Source organism: Spermophilus citellus (genome assembly GCF_964194105.1).
Source record: "Spermophilus citellus genome assembly, chromosome: 17".
Taxonomy (NCBI): domain Eukaryota; kingdom Metazoa; phylum Chordata; class Mammalia; order Rodentia; family Sciuridae; genus Spermophilus; species Spermophilus citellus.
In genome coordinates, this window is record NC_138199.1 from 67,444,629 (window position 1) to 67,471,762 (window position 27,134).

A 27,134-nucleotide genomic window follows, 5' to 3' on the forward strand; every position below is an offset into this window, starting at 1 on the left:
AATTAAATTTGCATTAATAAACTAAGAACATCTTTTATCACAAATATCTTCTTTGACTTCACTCCTCTAATTAAGATCTTTCACAACCTCAAAACATTAAAGCAGTAGTGAGCACATGAGGATGGGGGAAAACTACCCAACAGGAAGTTGATGGATTTCAAAAGAGATTTGGTAAAAGCCAAGAAGGGCTCTGTATTGAGTCCTACTGATGATGTGGGTCAGCAAGCATCCCATCTCAACAGCAGAGCCAAATTTGGAAAAACTCATAGTCCTTAATATGAATTATGCAAAAGATAGTATAAATATTAAATTGACACATGATCATTTGGAAATTACTTTCTGTGAAATATGCAAACGATCTGACCTTGTCTGATGGCTGGTTTTCGTTCCAGGTTCATGAAGACCTCATTCAGAGTTGACATAGAGATGTCATAACTCATCATACCCTGGCCAGAACACTTATCAATATCACTGAAAAGGTCTAAAGCAACAGACAAGAAAATATACATTCTTGAAAACATCAGTAGCTAAACCTAGTAAATTAGCACTTATCTGAAATATGTATAATATTGTTCATAAAATGTATGCCTTTAGGTTATTGTTATTGTCATCATCAAAAGCAAAATTCTATTGAAAGGCATGTAATCTCTGAGTCTCCAGACATGTGCTTCAAACAGCCTCTCTGTATCTTCAACCCATAGTTTACAAATATCCTGAAGACTGCTTGAAAAAAAAATATGAGCAATCAGGAAGACCATTATTTCCTCACCTCACACTATAAATTCAAATATACCTCTTTCTAAATCCTGGGTCTTCCTTCTGTATGGGTGAAAGACTTGCAGCTGTTCCTTCAAAAGGTATCCCTGTTTCACCTAAGTCCCAAATTTCTTCCAGTCTCAGCATATCAAAGACTTCCCAAAGTGGTCTTTTCTCTCTCTCTCCTCCATCCTCAGTTTATTCAATATATTCTGGGTCATCCAACAACAATCCAAAATTATATAGTATTCATTGAACAAATACACACAATAGCAACAAAACAACATTATTTCCTCCACAGATTTCTCTGCCTTTATTTGTCACTCCTAGCTACACTTAACACCCTCAAATCCCAATGCTATGCATATGCTTCCACAAAAAATTTTCTTTATTTCAGGTCACGAAAATCTTTGCATTTTCAACTTTAGTGAACAAGTCTTTATTTTTCTTGTTTCCTTTTAACTCAATCATTCCCTTTTCTTTTCTTTAACCCTGTGGCATTCAAAACAGATCACCAGTCCCACATCTGGAAACATTTTCCCTCTAGATTATGAACACATTATACTATTTTTCCTCTAGCTTCTTTCAGAACTCTCAATTGACATCCTGCCTAGCTTCTCAAACTCTGCTCTCTTCCAAGGTTTCAGTCCTAAACTGCTTTTTCTTTACATACATGCATATCTGGTCCCCAATTCATTATATGCTGAAGACTCCCAAATTTTCAAGTCTCACTTTGTCTTTTATTTCTAATGTCCTTGTGACAACCATATACTTGACCACTGAGAAGTCAAAAGATATCTGCGGGTGTCCATTCCTAAAACAGAACATTGATTTTTCCTGCCGCTTTTGGTCAAACTCTTCCAACCATGACTTTCAATAAATGCCACCATTTTCTACCCAGTGATTCAAGCCAAAATTCTAGAAGTCCCGCTTAGTTTTTCACACTTTTCTTCACATTCATGTGTGTAAGACACATCAGTCAGGCTTTCCAGCTTTACCAACAAATACCTTTCAAAGACATTCACATCCTTATCATCTAGCCTATACAATATCATCTTTTATTTCTACCTCCGAAGTGGCCCTGAGGCCAGTTTCCTAGTGTGTACTCTTGTTCCTCTACATCCAGAGATCTTCTTTATCCAGAGAATGAAAATAAAAGTCATATCACATCAACCCCTCATTAATCAATCAACGTCAACACAAAAGCCTCTCTGGCTCATGGAGATGGAGAGCCACTGTCCATCTAACCTCACCACCTTACCCACCCCTACTCACCACTTTCCTCCCTCATCACTGCCCTCTAGACATACGTTTACCCTTTACTTGAAGAACAACTGACCATTTCCTTCTTGTGGCCTTTCTGTGACTACTCTACATAAACTCCAAATATACAACAGCCACCACTCTAACTCATGTAGCTTTATTATTTTATCATACAACTATTATACTATTTATTTTCCCACTTTCACCCACCCAGTTGAATGTAAGCTCCATGAGTGTAGGGATTCATTTAATCTATATTTTTAGTGCCTGAAGTAGTTTCTTTCAGATAATGAATTTACAATAAGCATTTGTTTACTATGTATCTCTTTCCTAGGGGTACTTGGATGAAACTGTGAATTTCATAGAGAAGGTTCCCTCATTCTACCTTCTGAATGGGAGGATTATGGGCCACCATCCTTACTGAAAGGAAATAGATGGACAAGGCTCTACCAAGCACTGTGATTTCCTATGGCCTACCTGTGGCTTTCAGGGGACCTGGAGTCACATATCCTATAATGGACATAGGCATGGCATTAGAGTACCAGAGGCCTGGCATGTGTTTAACAAGGTTGCTGTGTGCTGGGACATCAACAACAGAAACTCTAGCTACATAGCATATTCCAGTAGTGGTACCAGCAAATGCCTCCCTATACTTTTTCTCTGCCCCAAAATGAAGTTAGGCCAGGTACATCTTAGGGGGGCTTAGTACAAGAACACTACAACATAGTTTAGAATATCATCTTCCATGCTACTTTGAGGTTAGAGAGACCTGCCATATTTGGAAGTGGAGCTAAAATCTGAATTCCTGAGTATTTGTCTAATGAACTAAATAATTGAAAATGGCTTATTTAAATGAGACCTATGGTTAAATATTTAATAAATTAAATGTTTAAACCAAAAGGAAGATGCTTATTAAATCACAAGAGACTAAAATATATTCCTTCATTTATAAGATGGAGAAAATTATATCACCCAACTCCAAGAATAGCTGTCAGTACTTAATGAGTTGATACATATAAACTCGTTAGGACAGTGTCTAACACATAGTACCCATTGTAAGATGTTAGGATTATTTGTCAGTCAGAACCTACCTTGGTATTTCCACCCAGCAGGTGGTAACCCATGGTGAACATTTCCTTTTTTTCTCTTTGCTACTGGGGATTGAACCCAGGGGCACTCTACCACTAAGTCTCATTACAGACTTTCTAATTTTATTTTGAGACAAGATCTCACTAAATTGTCATAGGCTGGCCTTGAACTAGCCATCCTCCTGTCTCAGGTTCCTGTGTCTGCCTGGGATTACAGGCATGTGCCACCATGTCTGGCTTGTTGAACACTTCTGTATAATAAATAAGCTATTTTTTTCCTTGCAAAATAAATACATGTTCAAATCATCCAAAGGAGCTTATTAAAATTAAAACACAAAAAGAAACCTGTAGCAGAGACCTTGATACCTCACCTTCACCTGTTCTGCACTCTCCTAGTCTCAGTGAATCAGCTTATTAAACACACTTACCTGTCTTGAGATTCTTTTCTAGCCTTAGAATTATGCTAAGGTCATGTTCAAAGGAAGCCAGAGGGCCAGACAGTTAATGTACCTGGATCTAACCCTTACCCAATGACAGATAGAGAGTACTGCGTAATTACCCTAACTTCCTTACCCCTATGGTGACTTGACTCTGTGCTCACATACTTAAATCTTTTCTCCCTACCCCTACCCCTGTGGTATTGCACTTGAATTGCCTACAATGGGTAAATTGCTTGATAATGCAAAATTTCCTGGCTTCCTTCCTTCCCTCTCTCATGTCTCCACTTTTTGCTGGTCCTTTCAGGGAAAGACTACCAAAAAATTTATTAAACTCAAATTCTTATCTCAAATTATTATTCTCAAATAATCCAGCCCAAGAGAAAAAATCAAGTCCATAAATAATGAAAATCGTTATAATAATGTGAACATTTATCCCAAAGTTCATTCCATTGTAATCATGTTTAAGTTACCTGGAAATTTACTTGTGCTTTCCAAAGGCAAAGTAAATACAAGTTTTTCTTTGTTTTCTAGTTTTAATTTAGCGTCAGAGATATGATGATTAATGAAAGATGTGATTTGTTCTGGATCACTTATCTCGTTCTTATACAAACTAATAATCAAAAGAAAAGAAAAAGCATTAGTATTTTTCTATACTGTTTCCACATAAGAGGTTTGTTAAATTCAAAATTTAGAGTACTACTTTACTTGGCTTTATGAAATAAACAAAATGAGGAAAAAATAATAATCTGTCAGTTTGAAAATCTATAATCTAAATATAAAAGGAATATAAACTAATTACAAAGAAAAACATAACTTATTGTAATTAAAACTATATACCTACTATGAACATAAACATAGGGAGGTGAAAATATTAGACAGAAGAGACTCCTTTGGGGAACTTATTACATCTGAAAGTGTAGGTGTCAGAATTTATTGGCTCATAGAGAAACTTGGCCCACATCCATGTTTTGTTTGGCCATAGATTTGGGCTTTTACAATTCTTTTAGCCTAGACATACTGTTTCTAGTTAGACACAGGTCTCACCACTCTCTCACACCATATTTACTCTCTGTTGAAAATGGCTTCCAAAAATATTTGCCATTGAGCCCTATGAAGGGGTGAAAATGTATGACCGGAATGTATAAATCCGCTTAGAAAAATGGAGAGTGGGAGGAAGGTAGAGATTTAGGCTGCACAGAACAGCTACCTATGGTACATGAAGCAGTCCTGATGAGACAAGGCAACTTTGGCTTGTAATGTTGACATTGTGCCCAGAACTAATGTTAGAAAAGACACAAGGGGGCCAGAAAGTAGGAACATCATTAGAAAACACTTAACAATCCGGTATAACTGTAATGAAGCATGAGAGCAGTTCACACTTGTAGCTGTCCAACTTTGTTATAAACCAGTACTGAAAACATATACATATTCAGGCTTTTCCCAAAGTCTTTACCTTAAGTGATATCCAAGACCCCATTTTCTCTTTAAAAAGACAGAAGATCCTGCACACTTCAGTTCCCCATTGGACATGATCACTTTTCTATCTGAGTAAAAAATGCAAGTGAGAAAGGATATGAGGAGTCATTTCTTTTCTCTCTAGAAAATATAGATGAGAAATTAAAGCTCAGAATTCCAAAGGAGAAGTGTTGTATGGGACTTAAAGAATGAGTTAGGCATCATTATCCTAAGTACATGTATGAAGACAGGAGTGGTGTGAAAATATTTGTATACAATCAGTGACTTGAAAAACTGTGCTCTATATATGTAATATGAAATGATTTACATTCTGCCATCATGTATGACAAATTAAAATATATAAAAATTTTAAAAAACAAATAAATAATTTAATAAAAAATAAATAAAGTAAGAGACAAATTATAAAATAAGGATATGCACTATGTATTTTAATATTGAAACACACATTCACATGAATGCATTTTGAACTCATCGACATCAATCTATTTCAGCACCTGCCAATATTTTCTGGGGGTAAAATGCTACAAATTATATGGGTATATCCTTTACTTTGGATTCTAAAGGACAAGTGGCTATTTTTTAACCAAATATATATGAAAGAAGATTTGGATGTTTCAATGAACTGTTAGGTAATTTGAAACAAAAATAAAAACCTTCAGATTTTGCAAAGTGGACACATGGCAGTAATGAGAAAAGGGTTTTTACCCTGAGAACAAACATTTCTTTTAAATTTCCCCAATTTTTCATTGTTGATACTGCAATAAAACCAACAATTACCAGCTAGAATGTCAGCTTCCTCCATGGACTGGGTACTGAAGAGGATCACACGATTTGCTCTACGTTCCTTCAGGAAAGTCCACACTTGGTGCCTTGAAAAGGGATCTAATCCAGCAGTTGGTTCATCTAAAAGCAAAACCTACACAGAACAAAGAGATACAAAAACATCTCTCTATTCCACATTAACTATTTCCACATGATAGCATGGAAAATTATAGATACCAATAAATAGTCAATCATTTGTCACCAATGTATTTATTCATTATACTTAGCAGATTCTTTTTTGATAAAGTACAAGGAGCGCTCTACCACATTTAGTGATAAAAGAGCTGACTCTTTATGACATTCTATCTGCTTTCTCCACTGTACATAATCTTACTCACTTGAGGATCTCCTAAAATGGCAATCCCAAAGGTCAGCATTCTTTTCTGTCCGTCACTTAAATGTATAGCAAGATTATCCTGAATATTTTGCATGTCCAATTCCAATAAAATTTGTTGTACCTATACAAGAAAATACATAAAACTTAGAATATAAAATAATTCATACTGTGAAATAATATCTCCCCATCAAAGTGGTAGATACTTTTTAGAGGACCTCTTTGCCTAAATTTTATTCACAATAGGACTGAGAAATCACTGATAAGAATTCTGTGGTCATGATTTAACTTGGTCAATGATCAGCAGCTTAATTAATCTAAGCATGCCTGTCTACCTCTTGTTCCACTTCCTGTGGCCGAATCCCTTTTATCTTAGCAAACAGGCTGAGGTTTTCCTTCACAGTGAGCATGTCGATTTGAACATTATTTTGAGGACAAACACCAGTTATCTGTCTGATTTCCTCCAAGTCTTGCATTTCAGAGAGGTTTTTATTATAGATGGTAACTGATCCTAAGAACAGAAGTTAAAAATAATTTGATGTTGGCAAGATAATATATTTTATTAATTTGTAGAGATATTATTCAATTAAAATATTGCCATATATTGCAAATATCTAAAATAATGACTTATTAATAATTACTAATCATGTATAAGATAAAATATATGCTTATAGTAGTGCATATTTCCCATGAAATGTCACAAAATGAAATAGAAAAGATATTCATGAAATTTGGAGAAATAAGAAATATATTCAAAATCATGTAGTTTGGGGAAGCAACTTTTGTTTATTTGCTTGTTTGTTTCAGTACTGGGGATTAAAACCAGGGTGTTCTACCACTGAGCTATATCCCTGGCCCTTTTTAATTTTCTTTTGACTTAGGGGATCACTAAGTTTCTCAGCCTGGCCTGGAACTTGGATCCTCCTGCCTCACCCTCCAGAGTCACTGGGATTACAGGTGTGCGCCACCATGCCTAGCAGGGAAACAACTGTAGATTAACATTATTGCTCTCAAGCTTTTAAATTTTAAATGAGAGAATCAAACATAAGACCTTGTTCTCTTATCAGACATGGTGTTTTGAGAGATATCTCTGTGCTCACCTTCTGTTGGAACAGACAATCCATTAAGGATGTTTAGGAGTGAAGATTTGCCAGCTCCACTGTGACCCAAAATTGCTGTGATCTGACCTTCATATATGTCAAAGAGCACGCCTGTTTTAGCATAAGGTAGTAACATAACAAATAAGAGAGTATTAGGGTAGATCGTAAATATAGAACAAGACAATCAAGTTTAATGGTATGTTACTCAAGCATTCCAATACCTTAAAGCACACAATATTCAATATTTTCCTAATTGTTAAAATCTTACACTGGAGAAATTGATAACTTAAATAATATGTTACTGATACAATAACAACAGTGAAATACATATCATGATTAAAATGATCCTACTGGTACAGTATACCAATGACTAGGATAACAGTGGCTAATGGAAAGGGTGTCCAAATGGACCATTATAAGCATAAAGGTTAATAAAGTGATCTCTCAAATTCATCAGAAAGTTGGATTATTTAATAAATAATGTCAAGACAACTATACAAGTACTGTACAAAGTTTATGTATGGTGTTGTGAATAAAAAGTACCCAACGTTTTCAAGAGTAAGCAGAAAATAACATTGACGCTCTCCTGGAACCGACCCACATCACTGCAAAAATGAAATGCAAGTCTCAGTTTCCTCATCTGCAAAGTGAGGGAAACATCAAAATACTTTTCATAAAGTTAAGTGGAAAACATCCATGTAAATTACTTAGTATAATTCCCAGTACATACTGAATTCTCAAAGACCCTTAAGAGTTTATTGCTTTTCTTCCTGTGGTTCTTGTTATTATTAATTATGCATGACTGTGAGAGTATAAATTCCTCCAATCATCAAGGGAAATTATTTGAAATATGAGTCAAGAATCTTGAAAATATGGTTTCTTTGAATAGTCCTGCCTATAGAAACTTATCTTCAGGTTATAATTAATGACCTTTATAAAGACTGAACAAAGATAATACTAGGGTTTTCTTTTTAAAAAATATTTTTATTCGTTATTGATGGGCCTTTATTCATTCATATTTTTGTATGTGAAGCTGAGAATCAAACCCAGGGCCTCATACATGCTAGGTAAGCACTCTACCAATGAGCCACAGCCCCAGCCCCCATAGTGTTTTCTATGAGAGTGAAAACTGAATTTTATACACTGGTATAAAATATATACCTGATAAGTTAATCATAGTATTCATAAAACAGAATGTTATTTAGTCACTGAAAAACAGGATGTAGATAAGGAACTCAGAGTGTATTCTCAAAGGTGCTCCAGAGTTGCCACAGGGACTCTTTCATGCAGAGCACAAAGCATAGAGAATGCAGCTCCCCACCTACTCCCGGAAGAACAACTCCACATGGCTCCAATTTGTACATATATTTACATGTCCTGATCTCCATTAGTTTTCAATTTGTTCAGGTACTGCTAAAAAATGGAAGAAGTTCATATGGAAGCTGAAGGTATTTAAACATAAAAAGAAGTGATGGTTATTTCAGGAGTTCAAATGTTTCATAATGTGTTCTAGGAATTTAAATTATAAATTACTCCAATATGCTGCTAGTGAAAATTAAAGAAATCACATATCTAAATAGTATTTGATGAGAAAAGCCTAGAGGGTCTAAATGGAAGAATACAATTGCTCACAAAACACATTAATTTCTCAAAATAAAGATCTAATGTCAAAGGAAGAAATAAAGATTGAGTTACGGGATACTGCATTTGTTAGGGAAAAAACACAGTGTAAACACAATGGGCAGATAGTCCTCAACCTTATTGGATGTTCATTGCTCTTCTCTATCTTTAAAAGCTTTTTAAAAATATTTTTAGTTGTAGATTGACACAATTCCTTTATTTTATTCATTTATTTTTATCTGGTGCTGAGGATTGAACCTAGTGTCTCAAACCATGTTCTAGGCAAGCATTCTACTACCGAGCTACAATCCTAGCTCTCTTTATTATCTTCTGTATATATAATTACTATTCCTCCTAAGAATCATTTTAAATTAAAAAAAAAGTTGTCCTCTAGGAAATATATCTGCCAAAATTAATGCTTACACAAACTATATTTTTAAGAATATCTAAAGTCAAAATATATTTGTTCAAAGTTATAAACTATGTTTGTCATAGGATATTGACTTGCAAATTTAATTTACTATCAATGGTTTTACACATCTTAATCTAGTTACCTACTGCACCAGTGCATATAAACAATGTAAATTCCCTGACTAGGAAAAAAAATTTATCAGATTGTAAGTCTAGAAATTATACAAAATTAAAATACTATCTATAGCACAGTAATCTAAAGAACAATGTCAAATGACATTTCTCATTTTATATTCCATTTCTGTTAGTTAATAGATCCATGAAATATCTAGAATTTTACAGCACAATTTTAGTAATGATTAATGTCCTAATGTTAGAATTGACTTTGTTTGTTTATACTTTTTACTTTTCTCTTTTAATTTTTGATGATATTTTTAAATCTTGCACATTAAATTTTACCCATATTTTTTGTAATAATAGTGAAAAAATACAATGTTTTTCTTTACCTTTCAAAGCTTTCACTTGTCCAGACTTTGTTTTATATTCCTTTTTAACGTTTCTAATCCTGAAATAACGAAAGGGATGCTTACTTAGCCAAGACAGAAGTAAAAATAACATAGATCATGAATAAACCTGTTGTAGAGATAGATGCCACTGGCCACTTGTGTGAAATAAAAGATGGCAATGCCAGGCTAGTTAGAAAGACAGGATTTTGCAATGAATTATTTCCTCTGACACAGAAAATAAAAGAATCTTTCTAGAAAGTCAAAATTGTGCTCTATATGTATAATGAGAATTGTAATGCATTCCGCTGTCACATAAATTTAAAAAAAAATGGAAAGTCACAATTAAACCACTAATAATTTGTTTAGAAAAGTAGAAAGCTCTGTAATTATCCTCACTTTCTTCCTCTGGTTTTACCCTTCGTCTCCCATCCCTTCCTTTCTTATTCAGTAGTCAGAGTCTCTGTCATTTACACCTTCTAGAGTGTTCTAATAGCTTGCCTTTGAACTCTAACTCTGATTTAGATATGATGCAGTTTCTCTCCTCCCCTTATTTTGCACTATTCTCAAAATAAAAATGTAAACTTGCCATCTCTGTTTCCTCACCTTTTCTTTACTCCTCACTTTCACTCAGACCTAAACCACCCACTTCAGGGACCTACTTTTAATGAAATCATTTGTGGTCACCTAATTACCGAATGCAATAAGTATATTCCTTATCCTGCTCACTGGATGAGTCTCCATCAATGACTTTCTCTGTTCAGTGTCTATATTCCAACATCATCTTGTGCTTCCTCAGGGTCCTCCATGTATACTGTGGATCTTCTCACCTAGACTCTCTGAGTGTGGTATTCATTCTCAAGGTTTCGACACTAACCTATCCTCTCTCTATCCTGTCTGGTTGTGTCTGCATCTCCTCCCCCCCCCCCCTCATACACACAAAAACTAAATCAATGATTATTCAACTTGAATGTACATTGTAATACCAAGACAACTGATGTCTGCAAACCACCTTAAAGATTCACATTAGATTAAATATTAATTGATCTGGGGTGAAGGCTGAGGACTGAGATATTATGAAAGTCTTCCAGGTAATTCTAATGTGAAGCTATGTTTAAGAAGAAACTGCTCTAAACTTGAAGATCCAGAAGAGATCTCATTTCCTTTCCCGCCTAAACTATTCCCCCTCCACCATTCTGGACCTTACTTAGCAGCATGGACATTCAGCTATTTTCTTCATAATTATTGCTCAGACTCATCCATCACCCATATAACCAATTACAATTTCTTATAAAATTTAACTCTAAAACTGTAGTGGTGGGTCTCTCTTCTCCCTACTAATTATAATCATTCTTGTTTAGTCCTTTAATATTTCTCCTATTTTATACTGCCTCTATTTTTTTTTCTATTCTCAGGTTATTCCCCTTAGAATTCATGCTCTAAACAGAAAACAGGATTTTTTAAAAAAAAAAATCATCTTAATTACTCCTCAGTGTTCCTCAGGATTTCCTCATGAGCCTAAGAGGGAATGTCAAGGCTCTTACATATGACATCAAGCTGCCTCTTGTTGTCTCTCCAGTGACATCTCTTGGCATCCTTTGCCTCATGTTTTATGTATCAGAATCACCATGTTGCCTGTCACATGCAGCACCAACTTTAGAGCTCTGGCTTTTGTTTGCTAGATGTGCAGAAGTATAACCCCCATATGCGTATGCACACACACACCTTCACATACACAAAAGAAACTTTGAACAAAATCATCATTTTATATTGCTTATTCTTAAAAGGTTGTTCATGGCAGCAGTGCTCATAAAAGCAAAAAATCAGAAATAACCAAAGTATCCTTCTTGCAAAATGAGAGATGTAAGCTCAGAGACTCATGTCTTAAAATATTATAGAAAAACTAAAATTTTTAGTTTTTAAAACTAAAATCAGTGCATTAACCACAGTTATCACTATAGATAGATCAAAATGCATAATGTTGAGTGTAAAAGCAGCAAACAGGAAATAAGTGCAATATGATATAATTTGTAGAATAGTAATACTCTAAAAACACAGAGAATTGCCACATATCATTTAGGGATACACTACAACATTAAAATATGGACCACAGTGACATACCAAATCTATCATCATTGCCACGTAAAGAGGGATGAAGAGAATGGTACAGTGAGATCAAAGGAAGCTTTAAAGGAACATGATATATTCAATAAAAAATATTAGGCTAAGGAACTTAACCTTTCAGTAGATCACTTCTCTCCCTTGTAAAATTTAGAAAACAGAAACACCTGCCTTACAAGTTTAATTCTTAGTAATAATTAAGTATCTCTCTGGTAGGTAATAAGTACTATGTGAATATCTGATAAGTAAATAAATGTTTGATATTTAAAGTTCTGATTCTTTGAGTGCAACTGTGTTGAAAAATAAATTAGGACTTTTTAAAATTCATGGATTCTTGGGTTCAGTGGTTCTATTTCAAATAATTCTAAAGGCTGAGGACTGAGATAAGAGGGAAGGTCTAAGAACATAGATATTTTAGGTGCTCCTTATATGGTCCAGGTACCTACCAAATCTCTTAACAATCCTATGAAGTGGATATTACTCTTGTTTCACAGAAGACACTGAGACTTGGAGAAACTTACTTGTTTTTTCAAGGTTACACATCAAATGAGAAACAATTGAGATACAAGGCTCTAAGAATTTCTGATTCCAAATTTCTTACTTCTTCCATCTTATCATATAAGCCAGACAAAACTATGAAAGGAGGGGTTCAGAGAATGAAAGTAGCAAGTATAAAAAGAGGTAGGGCACAAGAGACAAAGGGAGGAAAGCAGACAAGGTGGAGCATGACTTGGTAACATTATATGGACAGGGTCGAAGGAAATCCTCCTTTCAGGTAGCAGATAGGAGAAACTGGTGGTGGCTGGCCTTGGAATAGTGCAAAGTGATGTTGACCAGTTCCTTTCCCTTCAATATTTGGCCTCAGGCTCACCTCATTGCTATTGGTTAACCATTCCTTAGCCCGGTACTCATGAATTATGGTTACCTGATGGCTTCTTTTCCTTGGAATTCAGAAGCTATGGGTTCAAAATAACCATCAGAGGGCTGCTCGGGATCCAGGTCTTTCTCAATGACCATATTATCAGTCCTTCGGTGTCGGAAACAAGATGATGAACTCAGGAAAAATAATGGAGAATAGCCGTGCTCATTTCCATCTAATTAATCATTAGGCAATATAATATCAGATCACTAATATGAATACAAGGTTTCCCCTGAACAATCTAGAATATCATAAATTTTTAAACATCGTAGAAAAATTCTTTTCTTTCTAACTTGCTATTATTCAGAAGAAAAGTTGATGATGAAGTAAACAATGAAAATTCAAAAGAAGTAACATTGCAATAGTTGAACTATATAACAAAACTTTTAGCAAAATATAGATCAAAGGCTTGAATAAAATGTGACCCTAAAGGTATTTAGAAGAATGAATGAAATGAAATATTGGAAAATGTAAATTCTCAATATGGCACATATTAATTATACCCATTTCTATGAACTTACACAACTTGAGCACGGCAATACAACTGGACATAATAATGAAGTCCATATATTCACATGTAGGTACATGAATGAAATACACATGGAGATATTAGTTCAGGATAAATATGGTTGTGCTTTCAATTTATTTCCAGATAAAAATAATAAAGTAGCATTTGTTATTAAGGGCCTTCAGATATAAAACAGAAGTAATGGAAATAGAGGACCAAACATAAATACACAGGAATATACCAGATAATCCTAACTATAGTCAAACCAGAAGGAATATCCAAGAACAAGAAGATTGTGCATGGAGAAAGCATTCTGAGTCTAGTGAGCTTTTAGGTATTCTGGGTTTATTTAAATTTCTGGTTGTTTGCAAGATAAAGACAGTGTGGCGGCATATTAATAAACTTCTGTAAATATGAACAATATATGATAATGTTGAAAATAATACTAAACAAATATTTATTAATAAGTACTTCCACAGTCAAATCACTTTAATAAATTTCTGCTTATTCTGACACAAGTCCTAAGTATCACTCTTTGAAATCACTATTCAAGGATACTTGAAAACTAACATTATTTCATTACTACATAATTATAATGTTGTATAATCAGTATTATCATGTAATTATGACAGTATATTCAAGTCAGAAGAATAATTGTTTTTACATAAAAATTCCTTTGAACCATTAAAACTATGAGGTAAAATAAAGCATACATTGCTCTGAGATGAGAAATATTTTCTTTTCACTTATAAAAAAGTAGATTTACATAATTTTGAGAAAAACTATTTGATATAATCATTAACTATAGATGTCAGAGAAAAAAAAAAACACCATTACTTACAGGGTAAGATTTTGTCAAAGTACAGTGCCAGCATCAAGTAGATAAGACCATCAAAAGCCAACACAGAAAATGTTGCTAGCATTGTATATGATTCTCCTGAGGGGTCAGGGAAAACTACTCCATTCAAGTTATAATCCAGATGGAGAATCTAAGATTCAACCAAAAATCACAATATACATTTAAGTTAATAAATATATAAGTTGCATCAAGAATTATTAGAACTATTACTTTCAGAATTATTAGAATTACTATTATTATTAAAACTAGAATTATTATTACTAACTGGCTTTTTCAATAACCTTTTAATTAGTGAAATATGTAAGTAAGTAAATAAAACAACTAGAAAAAGCACATCTATTTTAGAGTAAACAAAAGGATATTATTTAAAAACACTGGTTTAAAAAAATACAATGTTCTAAGTATAGATGTTTAAATAAGGACTCATGTGCTTGTTTTTATAAAGTCACTGCAGTATCTCAAAATATCTTCAATGTGACAAATGAAACAGATCTTATAACGTGAGAAACTTGTGGAGCACTTAATTAGTACACTGAAAAGTGAACATTTTCAAAGTTAGTTTTGAAGTAGAAAAACTGCTTAAAGGTTCCTGGATGAAAATAGTGTTGCTTATAATCAGTTGTGAAGTATCAAGTTCTTTTGAAAGTTCAATAATTTATTAGCAATATTTTTACCTGAGTCATTCCAACTCTAAAGGCGAAAGGGCTACAAATACTCAAAATCCACTGTACAGATGGAGGAAGTTGTTTATAGAAGGTAGTGAATCCCACAAACCCCCAAAAGAGGGTGAGGAGAAACACAAACAAATTTGTGAGGACAGCTTTCTGTAACAGCACGCTCATCAGGAATGATAGAGCTAGCTGAAAGAGAGAACACACTTACTTAGCTATGGCAGACATTTACTTCACTGAGAACCACTGGTATAAGGATCTCTATATCATGAAAAATATTTAACAGTGATAATGAACATAGTAAGGCATAGTGATTCTGCTCTGTTCACAGTTCTTCTTCTTCTTTTTTTCTAAAAGAGGATCCTTATTGACCTTACTCAGTGGACTTTTGTTGTTGAGGAAGTGGGCAGAAGCTGAAAGACCTGAGGATAGGGTACAAATATAAACTTGGAAAAATTAAAATGAATTAATATGCTAAGGAAGGGTATCTACTACAACTTCTGTAGAAAACATCCTGGCAGGTAGAAGAAATTAGAGGATCTCATTCAGAGAAGAAAGAGAAATATGGAAAGAATATTAGAAGGAGAAGTGATAACTAGGAATGGCTACCATGCCACACACACTGGACACGAAAGAAGGGACTGTACTAACCTACAGGGACACTAATATTCACTATTTGTAGCTAAGAACTCAAAGGGAGACAGTGTGAATAAACATATGAACTTACCAAAGACAAGCCATATAAGAATAAGAGTGTAAATATGACCATAAAGCCAGTCATGAGTATAACTTGGGTGGATGTTATGATAATTGTAATGACTATGGAAAGGACCAAGATGAATGCAGTATACATTAAACCCCAGGACAACCTAAGCAAAGACAAAAAGTTACATAATTATTTTAATTTCATTAAGAAATGTTTTGAATATTCAAAAACATCGAAAGAATAACAATGATTTCCCTTATACTTGACACCTAGGTAAACAGCTATAATATCAATATGACAGAAGTTCACTGTGTACCCATTTCCTGATCATTATTCTCCCATGAAGGTAACCAGTTCTCTAAATGTGCTGTTTATAATTTCCACATAATTTTTTTGCCTTATCACAGAAAGATGATGGATACTGTACACTGGTAGAGGCTTCAATCCTGGGAAAGGATGCTACAACAAATTTAGTGACTGTATACAACAGCATGGCTTTGTTGTTTCCTAGTGTTCTCCTGCCCATGAAATGTAGAGTTCTTCGATTTGTTTTCTATTACAATATTGCTAAGAACATCCTTGTATTTGTCTTTTCTGGGTAAATGAATAAGAACATCTCTAAGATGAAGTTATTGAATTAAAAAAGGTAAGCATTAGGTATCTTCAGTTGTATTAGATATTAACAAGTTGTCCTAATTATAGAACTGGAAGGAAATTTAACAGATGCTGGTCAAATAACTCAAGTCTACTAACATTAGGGATATATAATAATTCTTGAGGGTCTCCACAGGTAGCACCTCCACTCCTTTAATAGTTGAAGTCTGTAACTTCAGTAATTTCATTTATTCTTCCTATTCATACTCATGATTTCTTTACTGCAACTGACATGAATTATGGTATGCATTTACATTTTCATGCTGATTTGCTTCAGGTGTGCCCATATTCCCATTTTTATGAAGTATTTATCCAGACTATTAGATCTATTAGATCTACATTTTAGATCTAACAAGACCACAGTGTGCCTTAGCCCAAGTGCCTTATTTTATAAATAAGAAAGCTGCAATCCTTGGTTTTAATTCTTGTGCTATGTGAGTCTTATTAAGGAAATTTGGGCCTAATCCCATATAATGAAGATTAGGGCCTACTTTTTCTTCTATTAGGCACAGAGTCACTGGTTTAATTCCTAGGAACTTGATCCACTTTGAGTTTTGTGCATGGTGAGAGATAAGGGTTTAATTTCATTTTGTTGCATATGGATTTCCAGTTTTCACCATTTGTTGAAGAGGCTATCTTTTCTCCATTGCATGTTTTTGACACCTTTGTCTAATATAAGATACTTGTACTTTTGTGGGTTAGTCTCTGTGTCCTCTATTCTGTATCATTGGTCTACCAGTCTTTTTTGGTGCCAATACTATAATGTTTTTGTTACCACTGCTCTGTAGTATAGTTTAAGGTCTGGTATAGTGATGCCACCTTATCACTAAATAGGATGGAATCAAATTTAAAAGTGTCTTCTCAGCAAAAGAAATAATCTGTAAGATGAACAGAGAGTCTAATCTTGGGAGCAAATTTTTAACCCTCACACATCAGATAGAGCACTAATCTCTAGGGTATATAAAGAACTCAAGAAGCTAAGCACCAAAAAAAAAAAAAATCCAAATAAACCAATCAACAAATGGGCCTAGGACCTGAACAGACACTTCTCAGAAGAGGATATACAATCAATCAACAAATATATCAAAAAATGTTCATTATCTCTATCAATTAGAAAAATGGAAATCAAAACACTCTAAGATATCATCTCACTCCAGTCAGAATGGCAGCTATTATGAAGACAAACAACAATAAGTGTTGGCGAGGATGTGGGGAAAAAGGTACACTTATACATTGCTGGTGGGACTGCAATCTGGTGCAACCAATATGGAAAGCAGTATGGAGATTCCTTGGAAATCTGGGAATGGAACCACCATTTGACCCAGCTATCCCTCTCTTTGGCCTATACCCAAAGGACTTAAAAATAGCATACTACAGGGACACAGGTACATCAATGTTTATAGCAGCACAATTCACAATAGCTAAACTGTGGAGCCAACCTAGACGTCCTTCAGTAGATGAATGGATTAAAAAATGTGGCATATATACACAATGGAATTTTACTTAGCAATAAAAAAGAATAAAATCATGGCATGTGTAGGTCAGTGGATGGCATTGGAGAAGATAATGCTAAGTGAAGTTAGCCAATCCTCAAAAAACAAATGCTGAATGTTTTCTCTGATATAAGGAGGCTTACTCATATTGGGGTAGGGAGGAGGAGCATGGGAGGAATAGATGAATTCTAGATGGGGAGGGGAAGGGAGGAGGCAGGGGATTAGCATTGGAGAAGATAATGCTAAGTGAAGTTAGCCAATTCTCAAAAAACAAATGCTGAATGTTTTCTCTGATATAAGGAGGCTTACTCATATTGGGGTAGGGAGGAGGAGCATGGGAGGAATAGATGAATTCTAGATGGGGAGGGGAAGGGAGGAGGCAGGGGATTAGCAAGGATGGTGGAATGTGATGGTCATCATTATCCAAAGTACCTGTATGAAGACACAAATTGGTGTCAACATACTTTATATACAACCAGAGATATAAAAAATTGTGCTGTATATATGTAATAAGAATTGTAATGCATTCTGCTGTCATTTATTTTTTTAAAAAATCAATAACAAATTTTAAAAAGAAATGTACAAAAAAAGAAAAAAGAAAGCTGCAATCCTTTTATTAGTTAATGGCTTTACTCGGGGCCACAAAGTAAACCAGTATCAAGGTGCATATGTAGTGCTCTCTCGCCAGAGTTTGTTCCTCTGCTTAAAACTACATAATTAAGAACATAACAACTGAAGAATATAACAAAAATATTAAAACCAGGACCTTGATTCAATATGCCCCAGGAGAACATGTATATAATAGATTTACAAGTTACTTGACTTTTAAAATTTCACATCATTACAGTGATTCAGCCTGTGGGAGAAGTATCAGCATATTTTTAAAAGCATAACACATTCTGAAGATTCCACTTCCTGAGTACATAAGTGAACTAATTTAAGTAGGAAATAAAAAACCACAATGTAGGAGAACTACAAGTGAAAGAGATTTTAACATTATCTAAAAAAAGAACCAGTTACAAGAGTGATAGAAGGAATTTGGAGATCTACAAAAACCCTCATGCTGAAAATAAAGCAATTTAGACATCATACTTAAAGAATAAATAATGATTACTTTTCACATGTATGACATCAGTAAAAGAGTGTCATTCAATTTGTTTTGAATAGACACATTTGGAACTTAGTAGAAACATATCAGAATCTTTTTTTGTCTTTGTTTTAAGGATGTATAAGTAAATATATATATATAAGTTTTCAGTTTGATGCATACCAAGAATTATCCTAAGAATGAATTCACACGCACATGTATAATACTTTTCTCACTTTAGTATGGGATTGACTGGTACTTTCCTGATCACAGGTGACTGCTGTCATTCTGTTCTATAGGACATGCCCTGGATTTAAAGTAGGCCCCTTTTATAGGAGTTCCATCTCTCTTCCTTCCTAACAGATTTTGTGATTGGCTATTTGTATTTCCAAATGTTCCATTGCAAAAAAAGTATTCTCCCTCTCTTAACATATGGTTTCCTCTTTTTCTATTTCACAATTCACACATAGTAGAATTAAAAATCACTATTAGTAAATATATTTTATAGATAATAAAAATTTCCTAGACCATAATTATATTTCAGGAAACACATGGCTTTCAAGGGATTTTTCAAGTGAATAATTATTCATTCATTCCAAGTAGTTCCATATGCATAAAGAATACTTTATTGATATGAGGACTACATGGAGATTCAATATTAAAAATGTTTCTTTTGGGGTAAAATAAATACATTATTTTTCCTTTTCCTCTTTTTCTAGGCAGTATGAATTTTGTCACTGAATGTCTTGCAAAATTCCGTTTGACATCTTGGGAGTTTAGGGTTGTATGATTTACATTTCTATTTACTAATCTCATCTATTAATGTTTTCGTTATGTGTATATATTCACACATATATATTTCAAGATACTTTAAATTATGTGTGGAATGGAGCAAGATATAAATACTACTATATGAAACAAATGCTCTTATGAGGCCCTTCCTACATGTCAGCCCAGGTGTTGTATTTCCTGAACCGTTCCATATGCTACTTCATTTAACAAGATATGATATTTCCTTGCTCCAAAAAATATATGTTTGGGCCCAGCCCCTGAACACAACTTAGCCTTCATAGGCCTATATTTTCGTCTTCAACATGAGGAAGCATGGAGAAATCAGCTGATAATTGTGGGTAGATCAATTAAGAGAGGTGCCTTCAGGACACTTTGGGTAGAGTTGCAGCTCTGGTACTCAACATATACCAAAAGCTCGGCAACCCTCTTTCATTTTAACTCTCCTTATTTATAAACTAGAGGAGAGTTCCTCTATCACAGAGTTAACTTAAGATATTCACAGCACAGGAAAAATTACTCAGCAAACTGTAAACATTATTTTCCATGACAAAATTTAACACAGACTAAATCAACAAGTCAGCAAAAGATAATGTAGTTACTATAGTTACTATATCAAGATTAAACAATGGTATTCTGAAGCAATAACATATTTTTTTTCTGCTTCAGAGTTTCCATTTATTAAGTGGAACTACTTGAATGTATCACTCACCAGAAAGCTGAATCATGCAGACCCATCATTTTCATCAGTTCCTTACTCTTTTTCCTCTCTTTTGTAACATTGTGTGATACAAAATATATAAATGGGGAAAAATAAAGCAAACAGTATAAAATGAACATCTCACTTTGAAAAATGTCTTTAGAAATAAAAGGTAATGTCTTCATATTTATAGCAGTGACTGACATCAACTCATCTATCACAGAGTGATTTGTTGTGACCTAAAGAAGGATTTAAACAAATATGAATCATTATTTAAGGAACTGAAATTGATGAAATCAGCATCAGTGTTGCAGTTTGTACTTATAACAATTTCAATATTCTACTATTTCTATATAAGATTTTTACATTAGGGGAAAATGAGTGACTAGTAAAATGGACCTCTCTGTAAATTCCTGCAGCTTCCTGTGATTTTAGAACTACTTAAAAACTAAAAGTTTGAAAATACTCTGGAAGCTCAGGCAGGAGAAGCAGGAATTTAATGCCAGCCCCTGAAACATAGTGAGACTCTGTCTCAAAAGGAAAAAATGGAAAGATCTGGGGATGTTGCTCAGTGGTTAAGCACCCTTAGGTTCAATCCCTAGTACCAAAAAACAAGTCTGAAAATAGGCAGGGTTCTCTTGTCTGAACATCTGCTTCATTATATAAACATATGAAAACCTGAGTATACATCACTGCTTTGGTTTGAATGGGACCCTTCTATAAATTCACATTGCAACTTCATCACTGTGGTGATATAAGGGGTAGGCCTTTGGGGTATAACTATCCTCATGAATGTGGTACTACCCTCATGGATGAATTAGTGCCTTATCAAGGGCTGTGGGGAACCAACTAAGACCCTTTCTGCCCTTCTGCTCTTTCACCATGTGAGGACACTTAGATGGTGACATCTGTGAGGAACATAGACTCTCAGTTTTCTAGCACCTAGATCTAGCACTTTATAGGTTCCAGAACTGTGAAAAACAAATTTCTGTTCTTTTTAAATCACCCAGTCTCAGGTAGTTGATAAATCACAGCATAAATGGACTAAAAGCATCAACTTTCACAACAATCATGATGCCCTTGGGATTAGTTTACATTGAACATTAGACCTTCTCAGGTGGGTACTTACTTCTATAATAGCAGCATTAATGATAGTCTGCAAAGTCACAAATCCTCTTTCCCAGTATCTGGACAATACACATGAATATTCACCATATATTTCCCAACAATGACCTATAAGCACAAAGAAAAAAATAACCATCAGTATGGGACAAAGACAGTTGGACACTAAGAAGCAAGAATCTAAGAGAAGACAATACAGGGGAGACTTTGCCAGTCAGAATATTTAACTACACAGAAGAAAGAAGCATATGAAAGTTTAAAGAGGTAATTTCATTCATGAAGACCACATATTCATAGAAGATATTAGAAAACAAAAAATAAATAAAAGCAAACACTGTGTTCCATGCTATTTCTCAAAATATTAAAAACACCCCAGCCCTACAACTTTCTTTGCACTCAAATGTTCTCCTTTTAGATGGACGTATGGCTCACTTCTTCATCCTGATCTCCTCTCAAGTAACTTCATCAAACAGGTCTTTCCTGATAGCTATATATAAGATATATAAAATAGCTCTTGAGTTCTTTATCTTATAACCTGGCTTTGTCATACTTTGTGGTGGGTATGATTTTTCTCCCATCCCCTGTCCCAATTAGCATGAGTAGGAAAGAACTGATTCTACTAGTCCCATTGCTTCTGCTTCCTAGAGGGTCTTCTAATTTTTTGCCCTCTCTCCCTTTCAGCTGCCTCCAGCATCAGCTCAGCCACCTGTCAGCTCACTGGCAGGATTCATTACTTTCTCCCTGAGTCCTTTACAATCTATTCTCTGGCTGCATCAGGAATGCTGTCTTAGTCTTGGAAACCTAATCACAACCTTCCTTGCCTCGACTGAAGTACCTCAAGGGCTATCCAATGCTTGAGGTCTATGAGGTGCCAGAAGATCCAGCTTCCTCTGCCCATCATACTCCTCTTCAGTATCTTCGAGATCTAATAAGAGATCCCCTTTCTCCCTTCAGGTCTTTCCCATTTGCCTTTCCTTTCTGTTCCCTGAAAGTAATGCCTTCTGGTCTTGGTTTAAACATCCTTTCCCTAATTCCACAGTTCACCAGGAATACCAGTCTAAGTCCCCACAAGAACCTTTCCTTGTACTTGTCCTTAATTCTTCAACATCTGACTTTCCTGATAAATTGGAATTTCACCTGTCATGGACCCATCAGCAGACCTGTCAGTCTTGATCACACCTGCATCCTTCCAGTCATATACATGCATGCTCAATAGATATATGTTGAATTATTCTACAGGTTTTTTGTTTTTTGAGAATCAGCTTCTAGTGGGAGGCTAGTTTATCTAGTTTACTTGGAATAAGTTCAACAATGTTATTTTATTTTCTCCTGTGTCATAGAAAAAAATCTATATTTCCCATCCCCACCTGTTCCTATGTTGAAAACATGAAGACAGACATAATTAAGTTTTATATGAAAAGTCACCTGTTAAATCATCTCTCAAAAATGGAACAGCATATCCTTGAAAAAATTTTAACTTGTAAGAGAAAGTGTCACTAAAGGTGATTCCCACTGAATGTGGGAAATTCTGGAAAATTACATCATCCATGTCTTTTTCATTTGGTACCCCAATGATTCTTGTTCCTGTGAATTACAAGGCAAAAATAGACATAGAAAATTGTAATTGAGTTTCCCCAACATAAAATCTGTATTCAACCATCATCACATATTTTTATTAGACTTAACGCTAATATCATTTTCCATTTAAAGCAAACTTGAAATAAAAGTCAAGTGGACATTTTTATTTTAATCCTTTAGATTCTAGAATCAGGAGACATGCATTAGAATTTAAGTGTTTACTTTTTAAAATGATAAATCATTTTAAAAAGAAAATAATTATATATACAAAAAACATTATGGTGGGATTAGTCATCATTAGACAATGAAACTATGAAAAATTGTAGTCATTATACAGTTAAGTATTCCAGATTCCAAATTGTAGTCATTATACAGCTAAGTATTCCAGATTCCAAATTCACTGAAGAAAAGAAATTGTATGACCTTTGTCCTATGCAGGAACTAAGATAACAAGCAACTCTATTTATAACAACCAGAAACTTTACTTGTTAGAAATTATGAATTAAAGAGTAAATAGTCAGACTATACCCAGCTTACACATGAATAAATTACACAGTTTGTTCATCTTGATTACATAATAATGTAATTTAGAATGAAGAGCCCTAAAGATGTTTGTGAATTATACTATATTCAGAAAGAACAACCTTCAGATTATTCATGTTTTCATAGTTATGAAATTACTGTTCTATAACCAATACCTAATCTTTTACTTAGTTGCTTGCTTGTTTGTTTGTGAGCTATACATCTTAATCATTATATTTCCATGTTAAAAACATATGTATTCACCAATGGTTATGTTTCCCCTATTCACTACTCTGCAAATCTGAAATTATAAATCTGTTGTTTCATTACATTCCAATAGGAATGTGGGCCTCCTTAAATCAACTGCCCTCAAAGCTAATAGTTCTGACAAAACAAACAAACAAAAAACTAACAAAATTGTATGCTATCTTGATGTTTAATTTGTTAGCAAAATGTATCATGTAACCTCAAATTAACATGTGTACATCTTATCAAAAACTACAACTAATATCAGTAATGCTGTCTTGCCATTAGTACACCTACCTTTCATTAAGGGAGCAAATGCTGTTGTATTCATTATCTGCTGAGTTATATTAGAGACTGGAGTATACACAATCATTATAGAAGAGACATTAAATTTGTCTACCCTTCCCAGATCTTGAGGAGGTATTTCAGGTAATTGGTTATTTTCTCTGACTTCTGAAAGCAGACCCACATACAGTCCTAGCAGTATTGGGAGGCCCCATTCCTATAAAATATTTGACAAAAAGAAGTAAGAAGAAATAGATGAGCTTAGATCATTTTCCCTTAAAATCAGTCCACATCAAAGAACTGTTGAAGACAGATTTCAGTTTTGCCATGTAGTTGGTCTCTCCATTCTCTACTCTTCAGAGCAAGGAGAACCCAATGAATATAAATACCAAGTTAATAGCCACATATATCCTTCTCAGATTCTAGAACTAAACTTTTGCAATAATTCATGTACTACGTCACAAGCCATTAGAAACTAACAGGACACCTAATAGGGTGCTAATCTCTACACACCTAGGTAGCTAATTCAAGACTCCAGATAAGTATTCTAGATAGGGTTCATGGGGCAAATGTTTTGTCAGTTCTGATACCCTTGTACCAAAAACTAAAGGAAATAAGAAGGAACTGGGTGTTAAAGACTCACTAGTGGATCAACAATGTCAATAACCAGTGGATCAACAATATCAATAACCACTTCCTCTTTTATAACACGTTAGACTAGGTTCCCCACCTCCCAAAATTAAGTGAGACCAAATGTTTTAGTTCTGGCCAGTGGGATGTGGATAGAAGTGATAACATGCTACTTCCGAGCCTGGTTCAGGGACCCTCACACAACCTTCCATACTCTGTCTCAAATCTTCCTTTTCCTCATCTTCTGACTGGATGCAGAAAACTCAGTGAAGGTTTGTAAGCTCTAGTGAGATCTCAAAGTCTCTAGTTGAAGAAGTCTAGGTTTCTGAATGACTGTGTGGAGAAGAGTGTACCACCTATCCAACTCACTTCTCCACTACAACCTTCAGATTGCAATAAGAGTAAAACAGAAACCTTCACAATTAAGCCACTGCGATCTGGACTAGTCACCTGCAGTTAGCCTGCTGCCTGATGCAAACCCACAGTGGTGTGACGTGATCATAATTCTCAGAAAAATCTTTAGGTAGAAAATTAACAGTCTTAAATATGAGACCATGAAGTTAACATTTATTGTAGGCCAATTATTTGGCTCTATATGGGATAACGTGGTAGCTTTAACAGTTCCTACAATTTACCACTTAATTAAGTGTGCACTTAATCTCTTTTTAAAGATCTGAATAGTATTTTACTCTTTACAATTCTAGGTTATTGTTCAAAAACTATTATGAGTTTCTCAATTAAACAAATACAAATAGAGACAACCTAAAAATCAACACACCTGGTCTTCAAATTAAAGCATAACATTAGAAATCATTAAGCAACAGAATAAAACTGGGAAGGAGACAAACTGTCATACATACCAATGCACTCTCTCTTTTCATCCTCCATTTCTTAAGAAAATTCTTACACAGAAGAGCTTGAGTTTGCTGATACACACTTGTCTGTTTTATTCTCATTTTGCCTCTTCATTAAATAAACAAAGAGAAATAAACCAGAAAAAAGCATACTAAGAAAAATCATGATTATATTTTTGAATAAAATATTTACTACTTCTAAAAATTATAAAAAAGATATAAAATTGTATTGCAATAATTCATGACTAAAGATTCACCTCACATATATTCACTTTATCTGGGGGAGTGAGAGATGGTGGAGAGGTAGAGTGATTTGTTTTCACATTTTTCAGCAACAGAATTCTACACTTTCTAGAAAAACTATCATTTGAGCTTAGAACCTATAACTTCACTTTTTTGATCTTTCATAGCAGAATGATGTGAATAATTAAATTATATCTCTTCCTATTAATAGTCATTTCTTGCTCCTTGCACTTTAATGAAAATCTCAAAGCTAATCAAATTAATGTCAAAATTCAGATTATTTCAGTTCATGTGAATAATAAGTAACATTCATTATTTATGACCCCATTGAAATATTTTCTTATAGTCCCTTAAGATTGCAGTGGACAACTTTTAACAAAAGAATCAGGCTGTGGGATCACTATCTGGACTCAAAGTGCATTAAATTGGATTCTGAGACACAAGAAGAATAAAACAATTTCTCTTAAATTTCTCAATTTAGTCCCTGAATAACTCAGGAAACAATCTGTGAAGCAAGTTTTAAAAAGAAGAAGAAAAGAACAAATTACATGGGAAAGGAATTTCACCCAAACGTTATCAAACAAACAGAAGTCTTTTTTTCCCCAGTTTTTATAATCTCCAAATTTAATTATTCTTTCAAATTTGCATATCAAAATATTTATGCAATCCTCTGTTGGTGAGAACAGAAAAAAATTTACTCTTTTCCTATATTTTACTGTTATACTTACAGGATAAAAGTTGTTTGGGAAAAAAAAAACAACAGAAAAAACTTAGTCATTAAGTCTTCAACATAAAAACATACAAGTGTTTGAAAACATCTGAAAATTATGATTTTAACAGTGTCCACCCACATATTTGGCATACTATAGGAAAAAAAAAAAGCTTTACTTACTGTCAGGAAATTTTAAAAACTCCTCTGGAAATGGCAAACCACAGTTCTCCTTGAACCTAGTGTAACAATGAAAAATTTAAAATGTATTGCTGCTTCCTCATTTATTCCTTAAGTAGGTGGCTACTCCCAGCAGTTCTTACTCAGACTGCCTTCTACAGAGGGGTGTAGTCAAGCCAAGCGGCACATGATGAACTTGTTTTGTTCTCTCTCCTTTTAACCCCTAAACCTATTATTCTGCAGGGAAATGACTGTTCGGTGATTGGTTGAGAATAAAACAGACCCTATATTTGTTCATCTTGTTTTTCAACTCCAGGGATAGGGGAGAAATGGTAAATAAGGAAAATTATACTAGTTCATCAGATATCATGAGACCAAGATGAAGGAAAGAGTAAGAAAAGAGTAAAAAAAATACTGACCAAAGTTAAAGTTGTATGAGAAATCT

General features: G+C 34.3%; 1 protein-coding gene across 9 annotated transcripts in view; it reads right to left on the bottom strand.

Annotated features, from left to right (window-relative positions):
- Nucleotides 1-26,882, bottom strand: part of LOC308636445 (ATP-binding cassette sub-family A member 6-like) — a 54,136-nt gene extending 27,254 nt beyond the window's left edge. For 6 of the 9 annotated variants that reach the window (XR_014019415.1, XR_014019416.1, XR_014019417.1 and 3 more), the window contains exons 1-19: nt 26,693-26,882; nt 26,150-26,305; nt 25,564-25,666; nt 24,086-24,290; nt 22,868-23,026; nt 21,450-21,553; nt 20,333-20,559; nt 15,619-15,760; nt 14,895-15,080; nt 14,203-14,350; nt 12,860-13,028; nt 9,817-9,875; nt 7,280-7,390; nt 6,515-6,690; nt 6,184-6,303; nt 5,801-5,939; nt 5,001-5,091; nt 4,018-4,157; nt 365-481 (exon numbers count right to left, since the gene is read on the bottom strand). Coding sequence is in view for 6 of the 9 variants with exons in the window: in XM_081271916.1 (XP_081128042.1) it covers nt 365-481; nt 4,018-4,157; nt 5,001-5,091; nt 5,801-5,939; nt 6,184-6,303; nt 6,515-6,690; nt 7,280-7,390; nt 9,817-9,875; nt 12,860-13,028; nt 14,203-14,350; nt 14,895-15,080; nt 15,619-15,760; nt 20,333-20,559; nt 21,450-21,553; nt 22,868-23,026; nt 24,086-24,290; nt 25,564-25,659 (2,389 nt within the window). In the remaining 3 variants the exon portion in view is untranslated. Of the gene's footprint in view, nt 1-364; nt 482-4,017; nt 4,158-5,000; nt 5,092-5,800; nt 5,940-6,183; nt 6,304-6,514; nt 6,691-7,279; nt 7,391-9,816; nt 9,876-12,859; nt 13,029-14,202; nt 14,351-14,894; nt 15,081-15,102; nt 15,574-15,618; nt 15,761-20,332; nt 20,560-21,449; nt 21,554-22,867; nt 23,027-24,085; nt 24,291-25,563; nt 25,667-26,149; nt 26,306-26,692 lie in introns of those variants that run through there. The other 3 variants (XM_081271919.1, XM_081271920.1, XM_081271921.1) reach the window with 3 other exon arrangements.
- Between the last annotated feature and the right edge of the window lie 252 nt (nt 26,883-27,134).